A 25,360-nucleotide genomic window follows, 5' to 3' on the forward strand; every position below is an offset into this window, starting at 1 on the left:
TACCTTCCTGAAGAAACTACGTTGGACCAAATATCTGCAGGTAATGTTGCCTGCATGTCCTTCGTTCTATGATGTTGTCTGCTTTTTTGACAGACACCGCTCATGCATTTGTCGTAGAATATCACTGGAAGTCTGACTGACAAAGATCTCACGATCTGTCCTCCCACTTCGGCGGTCAAGATGATTACCGTGTGCGCTTGTTAAATGATTCAGCATTTCCACCAGTCTCATTACACTAATATATCTTGCCCGACTAACGCGAATGTGACATTTAAACAAATCAATGGCTAGCTTCTCAACTGTCAATATGTAATGGCGACAAATTAACAGAATAATACCTAGCTAAATTACTCAGCTACCTTGTCAGCAAGCGGTGGGCTAATTATACACAAGTTAGCCTGCATAGAATAAAATTTAGCAATTCTTCGCGACAGTGAAATGCAAATACGTGATCATACCTTATGATCCAATGTCCCTACCAATAGGGACGTCTCTGTTTCTTAAAAAAAATGTATACTGACAGACCCCAAACGACCACAAACACTGCCAAATTGTTAGTAACTTCAGCACAGATGATCGTTTGGTTTTCCCGCAACTATTTTTGTCACGTGATCACCCCCCATTTCCGTTGTTGCATAAATGGCATGCATGCACAACAAAAATCCCCCCACAGTCCTGCACATTTTGTTAAACAGTAAATTTCGAATGCAGTGTTTCGAATAATTTCGAATCATTTCGAATCAAGGCTTACAGTTTTTAATGACATTATCCCGAACAACAAAAATAAATTATACTGTGCGCATGCGGCAAGGCTATGTCATTTCCTCCGAAATCATCAAAACAGGAAATTCGCGAGTCGAGAGGGCAGGTAATTGCAAAGCACTTTGGTACGGCCGTTAATATTACAAGTACGTAACTGTAGTGATAATGACCATCACTTGAGACATATCAGAAAATAACGTTTTACTGCAACGAGTTCGGCTGAATTTTGTAGTGTTGCCTACGTCAAATTAGTTACAGTGCTGGTTGTTTGGCCTGAACTGGCAAAGTATACAAAACATAACAGTGATTGGTACAGGTATCTTTCCACACAAAGAGCTTCCAAATAAAATTATTCGGGCAAATATGCTTTAATTCATACGGCGATTATAGTTGCAGAATTTGTAAGGATCGCGCATGTAGTGTACAAGTACATGGCAGTAGCCAGCTATGTGTTGTGCCTCTAGATGCCGTACACGGCGATTAGCCACTGACATAATTTATGTTGCCATAATATGTACACACGCAGAACTTGATCTTGTTTAATTTGACAGGATTGTTGGTTGCGAAATCTGTTGGTGGTGGTAAAGAAATCTGTTGTAGTCGTTAGGGAATATAATGGGTTCTGCGGAACAGGGATTTGTACTTTAAATAATGTTTGAGATTATTGTCCCCTCAGTTTGGCCATGGAGGGTTCGAAGTCGTCTAGTACTACAATGCAAGTGAGCTTCGTTTGTCAACGCTGCAGCCAACCACTGAAGCTTGATACGTCCTTTAACGTCTTGGATCGAGTCACAATCCAAGAACTTATTGGTATATTTAAGCGTTGACGTTATCGTTCTGTCATATTAATTTTACCGTTTTATGTAATCGGTTTTTCACGTCGGATTTTGTTTTCGTTCCCCTGTTCAGCCCCATTGGTCACTGTAACATCCAGCAAACAGACAGAAAGCAGTGAGGGGGAAGCAGCTCCTGAGGTGAATAAAGGATTCACATCACTTTGTATTTTATTATTAGACAGTTTTGTTTTCTGGTTCACACTATGCTCATGTGATGTCTTTAGGAGACCTTTGTGGAGAACAAGCAAGATGGAGTGGCAAGGAAGTACATCCCACCCACACGGTAGGAAGGGCTGAGCCCCTGTCCCTGGTGTTTCAAAAACTCCCTCTTTGGGAACCTATTACACATTTTCCTTGTTGTGATCCAGTCATTGTCTTCTAATCACCTGGTGCATGGTACATTCAATCAGATCAGTCGTGATGCAATTTTAGTGCTGAACTAAGCTTTCATAAACCACAAATTCTTCACTGATCCTCTTGAAATAGGCTTTGTAAATGAGTCTGACTACTGTTGTTTCAGCTCACAGCAAACATGTGTGTACTTTTATAATAAAACAGTGGATTATGACCAAGATAGGGCCAACATTGAAATAAATGCCAGTGTTATTCACATGTCCAGTGTGTCTGCTAAGCTGTAGTCAAACTCAGTTCTGTGGATTTTGTACAGGATGATGTCCACTGAGAGTGCAAACAGTTTCACTCTAATTGGAGAGGCCTCAGATGGAGGCACAATGGAGAACCTAAGTCGCAGACTGAAGGTAAATTATGGTCGTAAACTGTAAGAAATATAGTAATATTCAAATAAAGTGACCCTCACTTCCAAACTCTGAATACTGACAGTGGAGGTCTGTAATCTCAAAGAGAGCTTGAAATATTTTGTTAAATTTAAAAACATCTTGCAAAGGGATAGGCACAAAGGATTTGGGGAAATACGTTTTCTGCCCTTTCACATCTTTCTGCTTACTTTAGGTGACAAGTGATCTGTTTGACATCATGTCTGGGCAGACAGATGTAGATCACCCTCTCTGTGAAGAGTGCACAGACACACTTCTGGATCACCTGGACACACAGCTTAACATAACAGAGAATGAATGCCAGAATTACAAGTAATTCCTTTACTGAACCTACATGTCCATAGGAAGAGCTAAAACATGCACTTCCAATCGTCTTTTCATTGATAGAAATCCAAATACTCCCCAGGAGGTCTACAGTGACTGCCAACTGCTTGTATGTAGTTAGGATGGGTTAAATATAGAGTAGTCTTTGGCCCTGGGATCAATGCAGTGTAACGTAAACTTAAAAAGTGGCTATAAAAAATTTGTGCGTTTTAAAAATGTGTTGATTATAAATATGTCCCCCGTCATTGATGAGTATGTATGAAAACCACTGAAAGTAACAAGAGGCAATCCTTCGAATTGTACTTATATTACAAGAGATGCCCTCCGTGACTGGCCGGAAATATTATTGTTACGTTTGATTGACAGGAGTTGTTTGGAGCTGTTGTCTCAGCTGCAGGAGGAGGATGAGGACACTCTGCTGACAGAGTTACAGCAGTTGAGACAGGAGGAGGAGTCTCTCATCCAAGAACTTGAAGCGATTGAAAAGCAGCGCGAGGCTGTAGCCCAGGACCTCGCAGAGGGACGAACCCACACCCAGAAACTGGATACAGAGGAGCTTCAGTGCGTTCAGGGATAATAGGGAAATTCCAGGGTGGAAGGGAGTTGCCTTAACAGAACTGAAAAATTAACTGTAGCTTGTGAAGAGATGTAACGAAGATGTTGCCATGGAGGAGTAGTTAGAGAACTGTGATGTATTACTGCTTTGGAAGAACATATGAAATTTGTGTAAACTTATCAACCTAAAGACATTATTTTTAGAACTGGAAAGATCAACTTAACAGGAGATATAATCATAAGATGTGTTAGCATGAGGAAGACAGGCCGATTGAAGTGAGGTAGAACCCTATGATGTAAAGGTAAAATTTAACGCTCAGTTATTACACTTTATAGATTCACTGACTCTCTCCCACAGGTATCAAAAGGAGTACAGTGAATTCAAGCGCCAACAGTTGGAGCTGGATGATGAGCTGAAGAGTGTTGATAACCAGATGCGTTACTGCCAGATCCAGCTGGACAGACTGAAGAAAACTAATGTTTTCAATGCCACCTTCCACATCTGGTAGGATTGCATGTTGTTCAGTTCACTGTTAATTTGTTGTTGAGCCTTTCATTCAACGTTGCTTTGTTAACAGTATCTCTGAGAGTGATAGACAACAGACAGTGTAACATGGTTTTTCACTTAAAGCTTTGTAACCATTGTCAGCATCAACAGTCTGTCAATGATTCTCTTTCACAGGCATAGTGGGCAGTTTGGGACAATCAATAACTTCCGGCTGGGGCGATTACCCAGCGTTCCTGTGGAATGGAATGAGATTAATGCTGCCTGGGGACAGACAGTCCTCCTCTTACACGCTCTTGCTAATAAAATGGGACTGAGATTTCAGAGGTGATTGCGCCCAATCAAGCAAATTACAAATGATGTCATACATGAATACGAACAACGTCCGTAATCCCGGACTTTTGTATTCATTTCTGCAAATGTATGGTAACTTGTAATCAGTATCCTGTAAACTTCATTTTCTACATGCTGCCTTTGTGTGCGCAGGTATCGACTAGTACCATACGGAAATCACTCCTATCTGGAATCCCTCACAGACAAGTCAAAGGTTTGTACCACTTTCCTTCCAGTGAGATCGGGAATTAGCTGAAAAATGGCTTAACCAACTAGGCCACATACCTTTGTAACCCATCAGAGTGGTTTCCATTTTTGTCTAGAAGTGCCAGTTTTCACCACTGATGCATTAAAAAAGTACTTTTTAATAATTTTCTTTGAAATGTTTGCTTGTTACACTGCAGAAGTGGTTTCCTCCACTTGTCTTTTTCATTATCTCCATCTCCTTCTCTCAGTCTTTTCATTACTCTTTTTCTTTTCTTAGGAGCTACCGTTGTATTGTTCAGGCGGCCTGCGATTTTTCTGGGATAATAAGTTTGACCATGCCATGGTGGCATTTCTGGATTGTGTTCAGCAGTTTAAAGAGGAGGTTGAAAAAGGTGACACCGGTTTCTGCTTGCCATACAGGTAAGATCTCAGATTTTTATGTGCACTAACGTATATGTCTTAAATCCTCTTAATAAAGTAATGACTTATTCTGTGTGGCAGTATTCTGATATTCAGTTTCGTATTGTACCACTGTCTAAGAAGTGTACTTCAGAGACTTCTAAACAAATAACACTGAAACATAATGCTTTTCATTTGGAGCACAGACTTTTTTCAGTAAGTATGCCTGTACCATTCTGCCTGTCTGCTGATTATTGGTTTGTTTCCTCTGTGCAGAATGGATGTGGACAAGGGGAAGATTGAGGACACAGGTGGCAGTGGAGGCTCTTACTCCATTAAGACTCAGTTTAACTCAGAGGAGCAGTGGACAAAAGCTCTGAAGTTCATGCTTACCAACCTCAAATGGGGCTTGGCCTGGGTCTCTTCCCAGTTCTACAATCGATAGGGGGAAGCATGACTAGACTCAGCCCTGCAGACTCATGGCCTGTGAGCTTTTTTTTTTTTTTCCTGACTGGACATGACTGTTAGCCATGAGCCTCAGGAGCCCAGAAAATATTATCGGTGAATCTCCCCGTGTAAAAATAATATATGCCTTTTTTTTTTTTTTTTTAAAGTTTATGAATACTGAACATTATTATATTTCAGCATCCTCTGTAGGACAGATATGAAGCTTTTATAGTTATATGCACAGCAAATAGATGTGAGGTGTGTTGTGTGTGATCAATGTCGCTGCAGTATAATCAGTCATATAGTGACTGTTCAGTGCCGAACACTAGTCTAGCTGTTGACCTACAACATCTAGCTCAAGCACAAAGGACCTCAACTTAAATGTTGACCAGAAGATAAACTTAAAGGGCCTAGTGAGAGAAGATGTTACACATCTTAAAACGCTGTCAAGAACAATAACAATTTAAAAGTTTGCAAATGATGTATAATAAGCAGGCATGGTTGTTAATGGCAACTTATGATGTAAAAGCTGTCATAAACAAGATAAAATGAATAACTATAAAAGTCATTTCTGCTATCTCGACGCAACTGGAAAATCTGGTATCCCTACTTTGGTCACAAATCAAACCTAGTGCTTATAGCACTCTTCTAACCAGGTGTGGCAAAACCAGACAGTAGTTAAGTAGGTACAGAATGAGAGGTATTTCAAAATTCAAATTTTGTCCTGAAAGCGAAAAATCATCATGAGGTTTGTGGGTTTAGAACTGTCTGATCTGTACGTCTATCATCTTTGTCTTTCCCCGAGGCAGCAGAGTGATGTGGTTAACAGGGCATGAGTACAACAGGTGAACTTCTACATGTTGTGTGGTGAAATGCTGATGAATGCAGGTATCTGACGTGCAATTTTAACATTGTCTGCTGTGTATGCATATGATGTAATTAAGAATAAAGAGTATTGGAATATCGTGTGATTCTGCTGCACTGGTTTCTTTGAGTGAAGAACAGTTTTTCTGTCAATCAGATCAAAAATTTTCTTAGGGTCAGTGCGAAGACCATTTCTTAGTAGTAGATCATCAAATAACTTTATATAGCATGCACAGATATTCACGATCCCCAACTGACCAAAACAGATGTAACACTTGGCAGTTCCTGTAAAGTTTTGAGTTTAACTTTAACATTTTATATGAGGCCTTGCCTGTCTTGAGCAGTATGCATCTAAGCTTATGTTCTGATCCAACTATTGGAGCTTTATAGGACTTAATTTAGGCTGTATGCAAATGTACACCAAGAGAGTGTAAACACAATACACGGCAATGTCAGTGACTCATTTTAATTATTTAAATGCAGCTCTGCGCATCTGGACACCCAGATACACAGTACACAGCATTCCTGCTAAACTGAAATCCATGGAAAAAAAAAAAAAGTGAGAAACCGATATTTAAAAAAATAATTATAAAAGCTTCCACATCCAGTTCCATTATCCAAAAAAGTAAAATGGATAAAAATGCTCTTTAAATACAACTCACTTCCTTGAACTATAGTGGGAAGAAAAAAAAATTTAAACTGTCAGGGTTCCAAGCCAGCAGATCTAGAACTTTGGTCATTAAAAATGAACAGTATAATCTCTTCCTCCTTTCCCTATTAATCTGAGCCCTTCCAAGAAGGTCCTGAAACAAATTTATAATTCTAGTTTGAAGGAAAAAAAAAAAATCTGACACTTGGTCTAGTATCAAATGGAAAGGGTGAGGAGGGAAGTAATCCCACCACAGTGTTATAGTAAACCTCCAACACGTCCTAACAGCTTTGGGCCTCGTCAAAACAAGTCTGTGTGGTTCTTCTTAAAGCCATTCACTTGCTCTATAAAAATATACAACGCGAGAGGGATTTCATGAAAAGGCCCCCCACCATTCTTCTTTGGGATGAATTTGTGTGTGTGTGTGTGTGTGTGTGTTGTATGTGTGGCTGGTTTTCACATGCTTCTTCGCACATGCTTGATCAGCAGGATGTCCCCATGCCATGGTGAGACGTTTTGTGAGCACATATCTTATCGGTTTCCCTGCAAAAACATCACTCTAATCTCATCCTTTTTTTCATTTAATCTCTCTATACATGGCGCTTTGCATCATTCCTCCCATGACAGAAATGGCAAATCTTCCATTTCATCCACATTCTGTGCTCCGTTTTTTTGTTGTTTTTTTTTTTCCTCTTGAGTGTTTGGTGTCTCTCTCAGTTTGAAGCACTGCTGTTGTAGGAACCTGATGTGGAGGCGGCAGGGGGTGCCAGAGGAGGCATATTGAGGGATTTGCGGATGTGAGGCATGAGATAGGGGTCACTGGCCAGCTGGTGCACATCAATACGGTCCTCCTTCCTGTAGGCTAGACAGCGGCGGATAAATGCCTTCCGAAAAGAGAAACCGGGGTTAACCGCTAGAATTGAGACACACAGGACTGGTAACGCATTGCTGTACAGCAGGGATGAGGACCCACAGTACTGGACTATACCTTGGCTTCTGAGGAGACCACGGGTTTGGCAGGAAACTGCACCTCTGTGGCTTTCAGAATAGTGTTCTCTTGCAGAATATCCTGCTGGGACTGGTTATGTCCAAATGGCTAGGGAAAAAGAAAGAAAAAGAATAAACAGGCTTTGTAATATGGGTGTATGCTTGAGTGAAAGCATGTTTTTAATGTGTCTCCAGTACCTTCCTTCCATATAGACTCTGGTAGAAGATCACCCCCACTGACCAAACATCCACTTTATTAGAGATTTTGGGTGGCTCCTTCCCGACGACAAAGCATTCTGGAGGCAAGTACCTGCAAAAAAAGGTTTCCTTGTGGATTCAAGCATAGTAACATGATTCACAGCTTAACCTTGTGAGCCACTGACCTATCTGTGCACAGACAATTATTGTGAACCCAGCAAACCAGCGTTCAAGTAAAAAAAAAAAAAAAGAAAACGTCTGTGCTACAATTTTAATTTATATGAACTGTGTGTCAAGCTACGTTTTAAAAGCTTTTGGTAAAAAGCTAACATGTTTGACTGAGAACACACACTGGGCTCAGTATATCTTTCTGAAAGTACTGAAATGATGAAACGGTCATTGAAATTCTGACACATCGTTGAGTAGTCTTCTCGCCCTCTGGAGGCTGAGATTATGACCTTGCATAAAAGAGCACTGAAGGACTGCTGGCTGCGGTAGACTCCAAAAGAGAAAGGAAGGAACTGACGAGTGGCCTATGCTCTATCCTCATGTTTAAAGAGAGTGTGTCTTTCAGTGCATGGCCCCTTAGACACTTTCAATAGCAAAAAGTTCCAAAACATGCTAATGGTAAATGCGTGAGTTAAATCTGTTAAATGCAAAAAAAACACACACACAAAACAAACAACGCCCCCCCCCCCCCAAAATGTACTTTAATTTATGTCTCCAGGCAGCTGCATGTTAATGATCTTTACATAAATAATCTATATGAGAGTGCATGAAATTATTGTGCCACAGTGTGTGCTGGACATGTCTGTTACCAATAGGTTCCTGCTCCTTGCGACGTGAGCTCCATGCCATCTACTGAGTTATAACTGTCATCGTCCATAATCTTTGAAAGGCCAAAATCTGTGATCTTAATCTCCCCACAAGCTGTGCCATTCACCAGCAGGATATTACCTGAGCAGAGAGGGGGTAGGCAGAGAGAAAGAAAGACAGGGGGAAAAGAGACATGATTAGTACGAACAGAAAGAAATGTCAAGCAGAGACATATAGATGCTTATGCAAGCCGTTTATTGTCTCCGTGACTCAAATCCTTCATTGAACATACCTGGTTTAAGGTCATAGTGGATTATCGGTGGGCGAATCTCGTTCAGATATTTAAGGGCACTGACTATCTGCATAATGATGGACCTTGCTTCTTTCTCTGACATTAACTTGTGCTGCTTCAAGTAGAAATCCAGATCGTTTCCCTCACAGTACTCCAGAACTGTGCAGAACCTAGACCAAAAAAAAAAAAGACATATGAGGCTTATTCATACTACACCAGAAAGATACAAAACTGCCAAAATGTAAACTACGGTTATAGTATAGGAAAATCCACAGATTTTTTTGAAGTGTTACCAGTGCAAGATGAAGGCAAACTAATGAGGCAGTTTGCATTAATGTGTACAGACTGTCTATGTCCGTGATGACAAGAATGCACTGGCAAGAATGCAGACACGTTCTAGAATATATTTTCATTCTGGTCCCACAGCAAAGAACTTACGAGTCTGTATCCAGTGAAAAGTAGTCATAGAGTTTGACAATTCTAGGATGGTCCAATTCTTTGTGGATTCGGTACTCCCTGCATGCATGTCTGCAACAAAAGCAGAGTATACAGGTTAGACTGGTACACAAACTAGCAGAGCCCCTGAATGAGACAGGACCAATGAGGAAAAATGTGGAATGAAATTCAGAGGGAGAATGACTCAGGATGAATATGATGCAGGACAAGCGACTTCAGTTTGCAGTCTCATCATTAGTCACAGTGGGGCATCACTCACTTATGGTAATTCTCCTTCTTCTCCTCTCTCCAGTTCTTATTGAGCTGGTGGATTTTAACAGCTGCATATCTCTGCTCTGTCAAGTCAAATGCCTGCCAGGGAGTCAGGTTGAGATCAAAATAAGCAGAGCACAAAAAAAAAAAAAAAAAAAATCATTCAACCAAAAAGCAAAATAACCTTCAACCTCAAAATAACCCAAATGACCAAACTAACACAGCATAAAAATGTTCTCACCTTTCCTAAAATATGAAAACATATGTTTCATTTCTATTTTTTTTTTAATATATAAAAAACCCATCTCCTGTGTCTGTAAATTAGCCATTCATTACAACTGTGAGGAAACTTAACCTAGTCACAAGCATCCTGAATTTCGGAGGCTGCACCTTAATCTTCCACTTACAAAATTATTTCTCACCTTGTAGACTTCACTGAAGCCACCTCTACCAAGCAGATGCAGTAACAGGTAGCGGTCGTTTAGTGTGGGGTGGTCTTTGAACCTGACAATAAGAGGGAACAGTGTGAGGAGTCATGCAGAGCAATTGCATAATGAAAGACAAAAAAAATACAGCCAGGCATGCGCTTAATCATCAGTATTATGTGTGAAGTCTTTAATATGCTTAAAATGAATATGAAGAAAACGTTCTGTGACGGTGTGTTTGCAAACTAACTGTGAGTTGTCCTCATTGTGTATTCTCTTCAGCTCCCTGATGTGAAGATTCCGTACTCTCTCCAACCGTTCCAGCTCTGCCTGGATCTCTGCCTCCTCCTACAAAACATAACCCACACAAGCATAAAACATCATGCAACTTATAAACCCCAAAGAACTATGAATGATCAAAAGACAGAGGAACTCGGAGAGAGAAAGAGTTCCTGCAATAACACAGGGCAACGGAGACAACAATAAGGGTGAGAAAGTCTGCTGTGAGAAGTTCTACCTTCTTTAAATAGCCAAGTCTTAGTTTGAAAATCTCCTCTTGCTCGTGATACTCTGCCAGTGACAACCTGCAGGAGACAATTAAAACATTCAATGATACTGTGGACTAAATGAAGTGCAAAGGAATTAGCTCAAAATTGAGAAAGAGAGAAAGGAAGAAAGAGAGGTGTGAGCATCGTGTATACATACGCTTCACTCTCGGCTCCGTTGTTTTTGCTTTTGCGTTTGTTTGGCTCCAGACTAAGGGGAGGAGTTTGAACCATGGGAGGTGGTTTCCTCTTTCCCAGCTGTTTCCTCTGTCTTTCAATATCTTCACGTTGTGAGTTGATGCGTTCCTGCTGCCTGGTACCACGAGGACAGATGTTGAGGACATAACAAGAGTTTGTTTGAAAGCTATTAGAAATCATTAAGTGGGATAGCAAGAAATGCGGGGCATGGATTACTCACTTTATAAGATTCTGGAAGGCGTAACCATCTGTCCACTGCTCAGTAAATGAGGCTCCATGTCGGACAGTTGTGAAGTGCCCCAATCGTAGACGATCCTGCATACTCTTATCTCGGCACGCCATCTTCTCCTGCTTTGACTGAACACACATACGATTTCGGCAAATGGTTCACTGCAGGGGAGCTACTTTGCTTTGTTTAAGCTGTAGTATGAATAGCTTGTGACTAAAATAATAAAATATGTTCTCCTAAGTACTCCTATGATAAAAATGTCATTTTTTTAACAAAACAAAAAAAACCATTTTTCTCCCAAAAAATGACTATACACAGACAGAATATTACAATGTACCATATTCTCCATTGTGGTATGAAGGAGTACATGTGGGTAAACATGTGCACACGCACCTTCTCTATGAGCAGTTTCTTGCTCATGGTGACACATTTGTTGAGTCGTTCTTTGTACCGTTCTAGTATCCTTTGCTGCTCGTCAATCTGACGCCTCAAATCACAGTTTGCCTGCGCAAAAACAAGACACCAAATTCAGTCACAGTGTCGATGTTTATTTAATCTGATAGACATTTACTTGGGTCGCTCCAAATTTACTGTTCCACCAAACCTGTCTTCACTTCCATTACAGCAGATGCACTTACAAAATCTTAAAATACAGTAGCAATCGCTGCCCTACCTCATTTATACATATACTTGCCCTAGGAACATGGAACTCACAATGACTAAAAAGATCATTTTTCAGCAGTACAGATGCAAAATTCAAATACGAAAAGACCAGAATTATCACTCAGAGTTCACCACACATACTGCCTTTTCATAATGCTTTAACAGTCTTCCCAACATTTACCACATCCAAAATTTATGGAGGATCACAAACCTATTACTTTTAACCCTTGCATTGCTGAACATGTGAGCTTAATTAATACATTTACGTGGTGTGCAAGCTGCCAAAAGCACAGAACACATTGGTGTACTTTACCCGTAGCAGGTCATCTATCCTGCCTTCTTTCTTCTCTAGGTCAGAGTTCTTGTTGTTTTCTAGTGCTGTGAGTTTCTCTATTGTGAGATCAGACTGGGGGGAAAAAAAAGAATAAATGGTCTAATGAATTATGGACACAGGGGTTTAGGATGCTTGGAGATGGCACCTGTACCGTATTAGAGGTAATACTAACCACTACTCTTTTATGGCCTTAAGCAATTGAAATGTTATTTAACTCAGTATAGAATCTTAAAATGTAACAATACTGACCACATAGACTAGTCATTTGTTTCTAACCTGAGTGGCTTTATGAGATGAGTGCAGTGACTGAGGTTTCAGAGAGCCTGTGGAGTGGTCTGTGTTCGCAGAGCCTATGGAGGAAGGACTACCTTGCTGCACCTGAACATGAGAGTAGAGGAGAGAGAACAGGAGTGGAAGGAGGAGAGAGAAGTAATGAGATGGCAAATATGAGAGAAGGACAAAAATCAACAGAAAAAGAACACCAGTGTTTGATATAATGATTCTAGGTGAGGACACTGCTGTGTACGAGCAAGACTGCAAAAGTTAATGCATTCTAAGTGACAGAAACCAACACAAACATGAGCTGTATTCCCATGAAAACAATGCAATCACTTAACAAAACTTGCCCTCACCGAATGAATCATTTATCAAACAAAATGAGGCTTTGTTAAATCTCTGAAACTCAAGAATGCCTTGGAATGAGAGTAAATTCTTATGCTAGGAGCTTGAGGGAGAACAAAGGTCACAGAGTAATTAAGAGCAACCTGTATCAGATTGCAGGTTAAGTGAAGTAGTGAGAAAAGGAGCATCGTGTTAGTGACCCAGAAGCGTAGGCTGGTTACATGTCTGCTATGTTTAATAGAGCACCAAAGAACTATACGTGTGCATACGTGCGTAAGCATGCGGACATAAGGATCTGAGAGTGTGTGTGTGCTCACCGGCACTGGAGGGTTAGAAAGGGAGTGCTGGGGGGAAGCACGGACCAGCGGTGGGATACCCCGAGCCGGGCTGGTACCAGGACCACTACCACCCGCAAACTGATGGAGAGAAAAAGAAAGACAGATAGACACACAGTGCAGAGGACAGGTGACAGGGTGGAGAAAAAGAAACACCGAGGAGATTAAAGGTACATTAAGACAAGGAAAGAAACAGAGCACAGGGTGAAGGTGATAGCGTGATTCAGTCAAAGCAGTGAACAGCAACCATTTCCTTTTCTCACCTCAAAATAATCACTAATTTTGTGTCCTCTTGGGCCACCTTTTCCTGTAAATCAGAGGAAGAGGAAACACACCATTGATCTAAATTTGATATGGGGCAGGAGCGCCTGCCAAAAACAACAAATGATAAAACCACGGTGATGTAATGAGTGCATAAGACAACAACTTACCTTGATCGAAAGGGTCGCCTTTTCTTTTCCGTGTTCTTTGGTCACCACCCTTTTTCTCTGGTGTCTAGCACATACACACACATTAGATATCTACCTCTTTCTCTGGCATTATCAAGACACAGTGGACACAAGCTGAATGCACAAACTGAATGACAGAGACAGGGTGGAAGTGAAGCACATATAAATGTAAACAGCCTAGGGCACCTGCCAATGCTCTTAGTAAACACAATATTTCATTTCACAACCGTGCATGCATCATCCAATGCTATCTGTCAACATATAGTTTAATGCCATATGCCTGTGCTCTCTGAAGTGTTCATGATAGAAATTGATGTTTTCCATTATTCTCTACCCTGGCCCTCTTGTTCTGAAGTGTGTATTTACTTTCTTTCAGACATTTCACTTCCTATTTTCTTTTCTGACACATTCACTGTTACATAAAAACTAAGTGTTTCAAACAGATTACTGAACTATCTGATGTAATCTCGCTGTGGATGGGAGACCCCATGTAAAAGATTAAACCAGGTCATTATGGTTATTGCATGACAGAGAGGAGTAAATTCCACCTCTGACAACATAAAACGGAATGAAATGGTGCAATTCTAATGTAGTTTACAACATGACCATGTGTGTAAAAAACCTATCCTTATCCAGTGGAGTTAAGAGTCAGAGCCAAGGCCAACTTCACAGTGATACTGTTGCCAAATCTCGTGCTCACACACTGAAAGTTTCGGAACTAAAATAAAAGGCCATTCTCTTGTGATTCCAACAGAAGTCATTGCTGTCATTTTCTCCTTGATCTACTCACAAGAATCTATACACATTCTATGCTTTATATTTCTTAACAGAGTGCTGATGCAGAGATGTTTCAACACTCCACAAAGGACATACAGAAAGGTGTAAATGTTGCATTTTTTCCACAGAATTCTGAGATGTGTGTGTGTGTGTGTGTTCTCACCTCAAGTTCTTTGTCACTGAGAGATCCCACGCTGCATAGGCTTTGATTGGAAGACTCACTATGACCTGTACCCTGGTCACAAAAAAAAATGACCAGACAGTGACTACCCACAATCTTTCAACAGCTGAGCTAATACATAAATAAAATTTTTTCAAGTCCTGTAAAACACTGTTTCATAAGTCCTATCTAAGGGATCCAAAGTGCGGAACACTTTGACAACTCAGCATTACTGACCTTGGCCACACCAACTCCAGTGAATCGGGCCTCAAGTAACTCCTGTCGCCGTGGGTCCAGACTGTGCAGTTCCTCCATCATCTCTTAAAAAAAAAAAAAGGAAAGGAAAAAAAGAAAGAGGAAAATCAGATAGACTGACCAGGGTCATTATGCACATCACCAGACAAAACACTAAATAATTGTTCAGTATCAAAACTGTACTTGATAAGAAGTGATACAGCAATCATGACATAATTTCTGCCAACTTACAGAGGATGCCAAGCTTATCAAATCATGCACGAGGATACCAAAAACGTTAGTTTGTACATTACATGACCAGTTGCTGGAACAACTTTTCTAAGAACCAACCTAACCACACCGTTTGTCTCCAAGATTAACAATAATATTCTATTAGTATTTACACTGTATGGTAATGCAAACTGGACAGCTAACGCTGTGTCTAAATTAAACACTGGTGTACAAACACAATTTAGATACGATAGGGGTAAACTACATGAACTTGGTGTATTCTCATCAATGCTAGCTAGCAAGCAATGGAACAAATCAATGACTTTCTACACTAACTAAACCACATCACAACAAGCATTACGATATTTTTTTCAGAACGACATCTGATTGTCTAAATCTGACTAACTGAGTAGTTGTTTCGCCAACAGGTATCCAAATGCCAACACAAAACAATCTATGCTACACAGTTTGCTGCCTAACATGCCCAATATTGAGCATATACTGTGTAACCACAGCTAGTGAGCTAGGCTAGCTCTACACTAACATCACCAGCTTTTTAGCCCCGCTAGCTAGCCAAAAAATTGAACGTGTAAATCACACGGATGGGAGCATAAGTGCTGAAAGAATACACTATGCATACAGCACAAATATGCTGTAACAAAACAGATACCTTACTTAATCATCATTTCGCCACAAAACACTATGCAAAGATCACAGAGCTATAAAATAGCTGACTTGCTAAGCATTGTTAGCTGCTTGCTAAAAACTCCATTCCTGTCAGGTTAGCTAACTTGAGACCACTGTATTATCTTAAGAGAACATTACTTCACAGGATAGTTTCCCCTGAACACAAATTAACCTGATCCATGAGCTCGCCATATGTGCCTTAATAACTGAACTAACATTACGCTGTTAGCCAAAACTCGGAGACTAATTAATATTTCATTAACATTCCTAACCATTAACTAACTTAGCATGTTAGCTAGCATGCTCTCTGGCATCAGCCCTACTTTATGTTCATAACAACTTTGTTTACCTGCAGCCTTGAGATTTGTCTGGCCACGGAGAGTTTTCAGTCTCTCAGCCAAATATGGACTCAAAAGGTGAATTCTTGCCTTTCAAATAAATCTTGACGCGTTGATTAATAGCGATCAATTCTGAGAAGATGCGTAGTGAGAACAAACGACAGTTGTTTTCTTCATCTATTACACAATGCAACTGGAGAAGCACGAGAAGGCCTTCATCCTCGGGGTTTCCCGCGAATGTTGTGCCGCAACTAGGGCAAGCAACGATAATTGTCAGTTTAGCTACTTGTTGTTCTTCGCTGTTCACGGCCGCTGTCTTGTTTTTCCGTGTGTGTACTGTCCACATCGGAATTGCTTGAATTGCATGGCATCCTTGGTGTACAAAATATACAAAAGACTGGCTTTTTACTCGCTTTTCATGTTTTTATGCCCTATTATTCGAAGGCTTGTTCTCTGGCCACCAGGATTGGACCGATGTCAAACGGATTCAATTTGTCTTATGAAGGGGCCAGGGTTCATCTTTCACAAATGGACGTCTAGGAAACGAAATGAATAATCCAAGGCGAATATATACTGTTTATCTTCCACAATTCACGAGATCAAAATCCATTCTGTCATATAGCATTTGGAGAACTTTTAACTCGATGCACTCAATAACAGTGATACTGAAACGCGCTGGTGTGAAACTTCACGTTGGCTCAGCCACCTGTCAGTATCTCAAATTTGAGGCTGGGGGTACACCCAGAGTTCATCATGGTCCCTAAGATTATTATGCAATGTGACGTGTCAGTATAGTACTTTGATAACGAAGAATACCGTGTACACTAAATGTGATTAAAAAGCAGGGAGAGTGGGCTTTGGTGGTGCCCTGACAGCTTAACAAGCTTTCATTATTTGACCGTAAGATTTTTTTTTTCTTTCTGTTTTTAAATGCACCTTGTGTTGTCTATGTTTGTACAGAACATCTAGGCACTTAGACACCTACAACAACGGGCAACTACTTGAAAGACATGATACTTCCAGTCTCACTCAAACTCACTTAAACTTACTGTTTATTTACAAATGGCTCTCTCTAAACAAACTAATTTCACAGAATATCACAATCATATTAAATTATCTTGTTTGGCAAATCCCCCAGGTGGACATTTGGCTTTTGATGGTTATCGATTATTTTACTGATTATTTTAATTATTTTATTAAACTGTAGGCATGTCTCTCTTGAAATGTAACAGAAACAATATGACTGTTAAGAAGCCATGAGAACAGCTTTCTGAGCTCACCACTTTCACCAAAGTGGGCAATTCAGAAAAGTGACACTGATGGTTATTTGGTGATCATCTTACCCCTGTGGGGTAGCTGGATTGTATGCAATCTACTTTTCATATCCCAGATGTTATCCCATCAACCAATTTAGTCATTTTTAAAACAGAGTAGGAGATTCCATAGTTGTCAAACAATGTGAAACAGATGTAGGGAGTACTGGAGGAATGCACAGTATGCAGGCTTTTGCTCCAGTCCTGGTCACACAAAGTGATTCCCCTTGTCATCGTCCTGGGAAGCCTCTGAGAATATTAGATTCAGTTGTGTAAGGTGATAGCTAGAGTAAAATTCTGTGTCTGTTTGAAACTCCAGGACACAGACTGTGAACACCCGAGTCTGCAGTGATTGTCAAAAAACAAAACAAACAAACAAAAAAATGACAAGAATACGCAGGCACGTTGTAGTATTTGATCAAAACGCAAGCAATCAGATGTTGAAGCTAACATCTCTAAATCACGACTGTTTCTGGAGAACTAAGCACACGTTCTGTTTGCTACAACTCAACTCAGTTTTCAGTTCTGGTTCACTCATGTTGCAAAACACTACACACAACTTTCCTAACAACACACTTTACCAAACCAAACACTTTACACCAACATTTTCATTCAGTTCTCATAGTTCTTCCTAACAAAAGAGGTAGAGGAATATAATGCTGGTACACAGTGTATGAATCTATTTACAGTATTAGAGTATTGTGTATTGTTTTGTATTGCAGCAGTAATATTTTGTGTGGTGACTCCTATATCCACTCAAAAGACACTGTTTTCCCATTGACAGATGTGCTACCACACTGAGCATTGTGTGGAGTGTTTTGCAACATAAGTGAAACTGAGTAGCAAATGTACTTGAGGCGAGTACAATATTTGCTTAAAAATGCTAAAAATTTAGATTTACATCAGCATTTGGTTACTCCTTGTATATGCTTTCAGTCACATTATGTAAACATTATACTCTAATGAAAATGAGTGCTGAATTCTGTCGTAATAGTAGTAGCTCAGTGGTTTAGAGTTCCACACCAGGAATTGGAGGATTGCTTGTTCAAATTGCAGTACTACACTTAGGGATCTTAACATTACACTGGAGCACTGTGTGATCCAGTGCTGATATGCTTCTTCTGTGTGCCGTCGTTGTGTCCTCAAGCGAAGTCACTCTAGGTCTTTAAGTCTCGCCTCAACTTTGCATCTTTGCAAAAGAGCACTCCTCCTGAATGAAGTTCTGCTCAATTTTGAAATGCCACGAACATGTTGTTCTCGGGGGAAAAGCATTTTTTAAATCCCATTGTTCACAAATTTACATTTCCCTTCAAGAAATTCAAAATTCAGAATTATGCATCCCTTACAGATAAAACCAAAGTAAAAAAAAAAAATTATTACAGTCTAGAGTAATTTGTGAAAAGTAAATGTTACTTGACTTAGTCATTCTTTCATGGTTGTATGTCCAGGGGTTCTATAGCTATTGCATCAGCTATTTTGAAAATATTTAACAAAAATTTTAATTACTGAAATTAAACGTAACTCATCATATGAGAAACCAACTCACTTGACAGTCATAAGACAACTGGCAAAGTCAGGCTGTTATCACTAATTCAATGTTTTTAACCATGCAGGAGGTGAGTTTAGTAAGTGTTAATGCAATTCTGATCTTGGGGAATCAGCTAGCATAACATTTCATGAGCAAATAATAAATCAATTCAATCTTAGCATTTTATGATATAAGTATGAAGAAGAGAACAGAGATTTAGGCAACTTCAACATCAGAATCTGTCAGGGAGACCAGCTGATAGGCTGTCACCACCAATACAAAGATACAGTCTGTCACTATCACAGATTTATTAGGTAGTGGATGCAATGGAAACAGACTGAGTCCTCCTGTCTTGTAATTATTCATACACAATGTGAACTGAGTGAATATGGATTTAATAATTATTGAACAGATTTGGAGTGATTGTTTACATATGTGTAGCTGAGTGTCACTCATACAAGGATATTTGTTATCACTTACTCACTTTCAAAGCCGCTTAACCTAATTGGGGTCACGGGGGGTGCTGGGGCCTATCCCAGCAGTCATTGGGCAAAAGGCAGGGAAACACCCTGGACAGGTTGCCAGTCCATCGCTGGGCAGACACACATGCTCACACACACATTCATACCTAAGGGCAATTTAGTCTCCAATTCACCTATTCACTGTGGGAGGAAACCCTCGCAGACACAGGGAGAGCATGCAAACTCCACACAGAAAGGACCCTGGCTGGCAATCAAACGCAGGACCCTCTTGCTGGGAGGCAACAGGGCTACCCACTGCGCCACTGTGCTGCCATCTATTTGATGTGTAATTTGATTTTTTTGTCAAACAAAAAATTTGGAAAACTACACACATCTACACACATACTCTAGCTGTTTTAGTTTGATATTTGCAAAATACCAGTTATAGGCGCAGGGGAAGCTACCTGTTTCCAGTATGTATGTTCATGACTTGTTCCAGTTATGCCATCACACTGAATGCTCTGTACAAAGATGCTTTTCATCAAGGCTGGTGAATGACTGGGAAAAAACTATGCAGCAGATTTCACAAATGTCGAAAGGGTGCTGGGAGTGTCCTTATAAGTTTATGTGATGGCTACAAAGTAAAATGTGCTGGCCCAAACAGCAAGGAAAAAATATTTTAAGCTCCTCTATGAGATTCAGATGTTATTCCGTATATTTAACTATATCTAGACTATATTTAATTCATTGCAAAGAAATATTAGCATTGGAAATGGTGTCCAAAAATGAGGTTGTACCTTAGAGGAGATGTTGATGAGAAAGGAACCCATTTGTTTCTATCTGCAATATATCCAGAAACCACCAGGAGATGGCATACTTTTGCTAGAAAGTTATTCCCTTAAACTTGCTATTTCTGTGTCTGTGTTTATGTGTTTATATGTGTTAAGTGTGTCGTCCTCTGGGCAAGATCATTTTCATAGAAAATGTCAATTTTCACAGCTATAAACAATTATGTTTATTCAGAGGTGAAGCTGGAGCTGAATAATTGTGGTTTTAAAACTTTTTGGTTCCAGGAATATTGTGTTCATATAGGGATTTGCTCATGGCAAGCTAGACCACTAAGGCACACTCTTCGTGTGGTTTGTAAGATCATTGAAAAATTAAAATAAAATTTTAGATTCTGCTTTCAAAACTACTTTAAATACTTCAATGAAATCTCAGTGACACCAAGTTTAGTGTTCATTCTGACAATACATTTGCTTGTTTTTAAAACTCTTCAAGCCGACACCCTATGGCACTAAAGCAGAGTGGAGCGAAATATAACGATGGTCGCTTGACACTCCCAGCACACACTTAAAGCATTAGGTCATTTGACAGACAAGTAGAAGAAGCCAAGTAGCATGTAGTGTTCTGTGTAACCTGCATCTTCTACCTAATGTTGTAACTTTATCTACTGTACTACAGATTGATAAAGCCAGCATCATGCTAGCAAAATGATGGTACTCACCTGAACCTGAGTATAATCCTATAACATTATCCCTGATGTGTGAAACCAATCCTGTGCTATTACAATCTAGGCAATGTCCTCCTACCTATTACCTTTATAAAATTTTTACGGATCATATATTTCCTTGTATTTCTTGACCTCAAAAATCAGGCCTACTTTGTAAATTGTAATGTAATGAATTCAAAGGCTTGTGTTTCAAACCTCATGTGCACGGCACCCAATATTAAATGAAGAAGTTAATGCAACACGACCCAGACAAGGATTTTTGTTTACAGTAAATGTAAACACTGTTCACACTACATTGTAATGACAGCAAAATGGGACACTTTGTAATGTGAGGTGTGGTTTTTAATAAACTGATGTTGAATGACATTGTTTGTTCCTAGTTGTAAGCAACACATAACGAGCTAATAAGATCTGACAGCAACAATTGTATGAAATTGTTGAAAAAGTTCAAACATCCATGTATACATGCTGAGTGAACTGAAAAACAGCCCTTTTCAACGGCGGCGTGAGCCGTCACTCGCTGGCGCATCCCCAGTGTGTGTTACTTCCATTGAAAGGAATAGGAGCGAAATCCTGACGCATGTCACACACCGCGAGTGGGAGTTGAGCCTAGATCATTGGGCATTCAATGATCCGTTCAACTCCGGATTCCTGTTGTAATGGGACTGAAAGGCAACATGAGCCAGGTAGCCATTTCAGCCCTGGAGGGACATTTTATTTCACAGCGTGAAACCAAGTGACAACACATGAGTGTCAGAGGTGCTGGTTCAATCAGACCAGTGCAGGGGGTTGCACATGGGGAGGTGGTTGGTGTAAAGGTGGGCTGGAGGGGATACTAGGCTTTGGGGTAGTCACAAGCTTGGGAAAAGAGTGTCTCTCCTCCAGTCTACCCAGCTGGCGGTGGTTGCTTCCATGAGTGGCGCACCAACAGTCTGCGGAACTGGGAAGAGGTCTGAGCCCTGAATTGGCCACTACGCACTCTCCCCTTTCTCTTTCCCAGACTTCAGCTTTTATCCTGCAGCTAATGGGTTTCCCTGAGGTGCAGGTGTGCAGGTGCACTATCCATATAGCACATAACATGGAAAAAAATAAGTAAATGTCCTTCCATTTAATTTTTTTGAAACTTCACAAAAATGGTAGGAGCCAATAGAGCAGGACATCATGAAGAATTTTGTGTTGCTACTCCCCCCATTGTCACATTACAGCAGGCAGTTTCAATTCAGTTGTAAAGACGCTTGCTCCCTTTTTGTGGTTTTGCTCTGTAACCAAAGCAGGCCCGGGGCCGCTGCGGACTGTTCAGGAACACGTAATGCAGAACAAACAATGCTGGTGTACAACTTGTATGTCAGTAATGTAGTACATTCAATTACAGCTGAAAAGGTCATTTCAGCTGACGTATTTACTTACTGAAGATGAAATGTGAGCAGAAACAATCAATTTAAACAGAATGCAAGTTGTTTCAGTGAGTGGTTGCTGCTAATGAATAAAAGTGAAATAAAATAGCTGAGACTAAAACTCTCTCTCTCTCTCTCTCTCTCTCTCTCTCTCTCCCTGATACAAACACACACACACGCACACACACACGCACACACACACACACACACACACACACACACACACACGCACTCTTGTTCTAAATTCAAAGCAATTTGTTATCAAGAAAAATGCAAGAAATGAGGTAGTGTGAGATTATCTAGGAATGTTTCTGGACAGGTTAAACAGGGTTTACAAAAGACGTTAATATACGAGTAAGCATAGATGAACCACAGCAAGCTTGCCTGTCATTAAGAGCGTTAAATTTATTTGTCAACATATATTTATTATAAGACAATTAAGTCAGCTTATAGTACCTGCTGCATTTTACTTAATATTCTTTGTTTGCTTTATTATCCTTTCTTATCCTAATTTGTGCCAGTTATGTCCATGAAATACTGTGCTGTGTCTTGGTACAGGAATATATTTGGAAAGGCAGTCATAAACAAAACATCCTGATGACCAAAATATTTGGAGGTGGAGTGCCTTTATTTCTCTCAAAACAACTCATGCAAAGTCATCATAAAGAGACAAATAAAAGTGAGTGTTAGTGTAAGTGTTTGGAAAGTATTAACCCATGTATTTTAGGCCAATCTTGAAATACTTGACATTTTCATGCTCATAAAGATATTTTTTAAATAATTTATCAACTTTCTTTGCTTTCTGTACATTTAGGTAGTAAACCTGATCTCAAATTTTAACATTTTTGTTTTTTACATTCCACATTAATTTTTCACCTTCGTGTTTCTTTCCACTTCATTTAAATTTCTCTCCTTACATACAGAGGTGTCTCTAATGGTTCTGAAGAGATAAGAAGGAAAATGAAAGAAGTGTATTTTTCCAATATTTCAATTTCTTTTAAAGATTAGTGAGTTGCATCTTGTTTTTCTGCAAAGAGCATCCCTGTTGCATCTTTCCCATCATGGTTTTTGCAGGGCTTAGTCATAACCTTAGTCTTAATCCTAGAGATGTAATGTATGTTATTTGTGTCATTTAATTTACATTATGTTATGTTCTCTGGCTTTTAGCCTGATCATGAACTTGTGGGATCAGAGTCCCACTTGGTTACATGATAGAACAATTTTACCAGTATAATGCATGCACAGATTTATTAATCAAAACGTCTTTCATCTCAATGAATCATTACAGAACATCATTAATATCATTACAGAACTTGATCTGAACAATCAACATTTAAGATAATTAAGATAATTACGCAAACATTTTTAAATACAGATATGTCAATAAGAAAGATGTCACACCTGCAATAAGAGCAGTGGGACTGGTTTAAAAGTGGTGTGCATTTTTAGCATAACCGAATCATTCAGGGTAGGAACAGATATACTCTGCAGGCCTTTATTATATTTGTATTCAAAATATGTGAATGGTGTACACTAAACCTAAAAATCTATTTGATATTTATATGTAACCTAATAACCTTTTTCCTTTTACAAAGGTTTAGGCGATGATCCTGGTAAAAATGATAATAACGTGATAAAAAAAACATTGTATGGTGCTTGTAAAGTTCTCATTTCAAGTATAATGGTGAGTTTGGTAGTCAGGTTGTCACTGGGTCATTCTCCAATAGATACATTTCTCTGACAGCTTATTTTGTTAGGACAGATGATAATTGATCTTTTTCCTCCGAAAAACATCCCCATTTAACTTGCATGACCAATGCTGCAAACCGGTTCTTTATATATATTTTATGAATCGTTGGAGGTGGGAGGTGTTTCTGTCTGTGTTTATAATACTCACACTAGAATGCTAACAAAATAGGATGGTTGACCCTCCTTCTGTCTTTGTGGTTCAATGTAATGTGTATATTTTTTTGCACAGATGTGTAACATGAATTCTTTGCATTCTCCCTTGAGGTTCTGTTTGATAATATCTAGTTTGGTAACTCCTTCACTTAAATTTGAATACAAGTTACTCTGTTATGAAGCTGCTAGGCTGCATTCATTTGTCAATATTTCTGAACTTGAACAGGTTTAACCTGAATTTAATAATGGTAGAAAATTCTAAAAAAAAATGTCCTAGCATTTTTGATGAAGTAGGGTAGCTGTCACAAACACAGAACAGAGGTCGTCACAGTGGCACAGAACAAGCAGTATACTGAGTACTTTATTAGTGTATTGGTGGGGTCTTGACAACTGAGGAAGTTTTGCCTACACTGGCTAAATCATATTTGCCTATATTATGTCTATATAATAATATTTATAAAATGTATTGTGGCCTATATCTTTACTGGGGAGAGATACGTAGGGTCATGTTTTCTGTTATGTGTGATATGGGACTGGCTGGTGCACAGTTCAGGTTCCCAACATGAAAGGACCTTACTTTGATAATTAAGAATGAATGATTAAGTCCAGCTCAAGATTTCGCTACAAGCAATGGAATATTCACCAGGATGCTTTAAGCAGTCACTGACGCTCAAGGCAACAATATACTCTTTTGCAATGAGTGTCTTTTTTCTCCATTTTATTCCCTTTTCTCCCAGTTTAGTGGTGGCCAACGACTTGGTATTTCTATTCCCTGACGCTTGCACAACACTCATGCTGGCCAAGGAGCGTACAACATGGCTCCTCCAACACTAACCAGTGGGAATTGCTATTGCAGTGCTGAAAAGGTGAATCTATCGACTCCCCACCCACAAACACAGCCTATTGTATCAGCGTAGATAACCTGTCACTGCTTCCGGCAAAGGAACCCAGGGGTCTCACTTTGAGAACCAGCCCAGACTAAAAAGATGAGCAATCTGCCATCTGCCAAAATGATTTTTCACTAAAACTCTGTAATGACCTGTCTGATACGGCATCCTTTCTTCCTGTCTGCTTACCAGTCCAATCTCATTCTTGCCCCTGTTACCCCGATGCCAGAACATGTGCTGCCTTGGTTCCTCACAAGGTTTCTTCTTATTTCAGCCAATGGGAGTTTTACCTTGCCATTGTTGCCTTACACCTCTCACTGGGGACCTCAGGCTAGGTATCGTGCAAAGCTGCTTTGTGACAAAACACTTTACAAAAAATTGAGCTGAGACTGTATTGAAGAGATCTTAGTAGTTCACTCCAGAATGAATACAATATCATTTATATAGTTGAATATATTCA

At 39.7% G+C, this 25,360-nt stretch overlaps 2 protein-coding genes across 3 annotated transcripts; one reads left to right on the forward strand and one right to left on the reverse strand.

Annotated features, from left to right (window-relative positions):
* The first annotated feature begins 851 nt into the window (after nucleotides 1-851).
* On the forward strand, nucleotides 852-5,308 carry becn1 (beclin 1, autophagy related). 2 transcript variants are annotated; one of them, XM_030773758.1, is made up of 12 exons: nucleotides 852-868; nucleotides 1,439-1,572; nucleotides 1,672-1,736; nucleotides 1,823-1,881; nucleotides 2,266-2,356; nucleotides 2,568-2,704; nucleotides 3,083-3,277; nucleotides 3,630-3,776; nucleotides 3,954-4,103; nucleotides 4,263-4,323; nucleotides 4,594-4,736; nucleotides 4,992-5,308. In XM_030773758.1, the coding sequence occupies exons 2-12, from the start codon at nucleotides 1,446-1,448 to the stop codon at nucleotides 5,158-5,160; spliced, it is 1,344 nt and encodes a 447-aa protein (XP_030629618.1). In that variant the 5' UTR covers nucleotides 852-868; nucleotides 1,439-1,445; the 3' UTR covers nucleotides 5,161-5,308. The 2 variants fall into 2 exon arrangements, with proteins under 2 accessions (XP_030629618.1, XP_030629619.1); XM_030773759.1 differs by having other exon boundaries at nucleotides 862-908.
* A 1,958-nt stretch (nucleotides 5,309-7,266) lies between these two features.
* Nucleotides 7,267-16,357, reverse strand: LOC115811161 (serine/threonine-protein kinase tousled-like 2). The gene is made up of 21 exons (XM_030773250.1): nucleotides 15,914-16,357; nucleotides 14,650-14,732; nucleotides 14,416-14,487; nucleotides 13,458-13,521; nucleotides 13,290-13,333; nucleotides 13,009-13,107; nucleotides 12,347-12,448; nucleotides 12,050-12,142; nucleotides 11,467-11,577; nucleotides 11,065-11,201; nucleotides 10,807-10,959; nucleotides 10,619-10,685; nucleotides 10,352-10,449; nucleotides 10,099-10,180; nucleotides 9,684-9,775; nucleotides 9,407-9,496; nucleotides 8,969-9,138; nucleotides 8,679-8,817; nucleotides 7,861-7,972; nucleotides 7,664-7,771; nucleotides 7,267-7,559 (listed from the first exon to the last, which is right to left on the reverse strand). Exons 2-21 carry the CDS (start codon nucleotides 14,728-14,730, stop codon nucleotides 7,389-7,391), a joined length of 2,085 nt encoding a protein of 694 aa, XP_030629110.1. The 5' UTR covers nucleotides 14,731-14,732; nucleotides 15,914-16,357; the 3' UTR covers nucleotides 7,267-7,388.
* Between the last annotated feature and the right edge of the window lie 9,003 nt (nucleotides 16,358-25,360).

The sequence above is a fragment of the Chanos chanos genome, chromosome 5 (genome assembly GCF_902362185.1).
Source record: "Chanos chanos chromosome 5, fChaCha1.1, whole genome shotgun sequence".
Classification (NCBI taxonomy): Eukaryota; Metazoa; Chordata; class Actinopteri; order Gonorynchiformes; family Chanidae; genus Chanos; species Chanos chanos.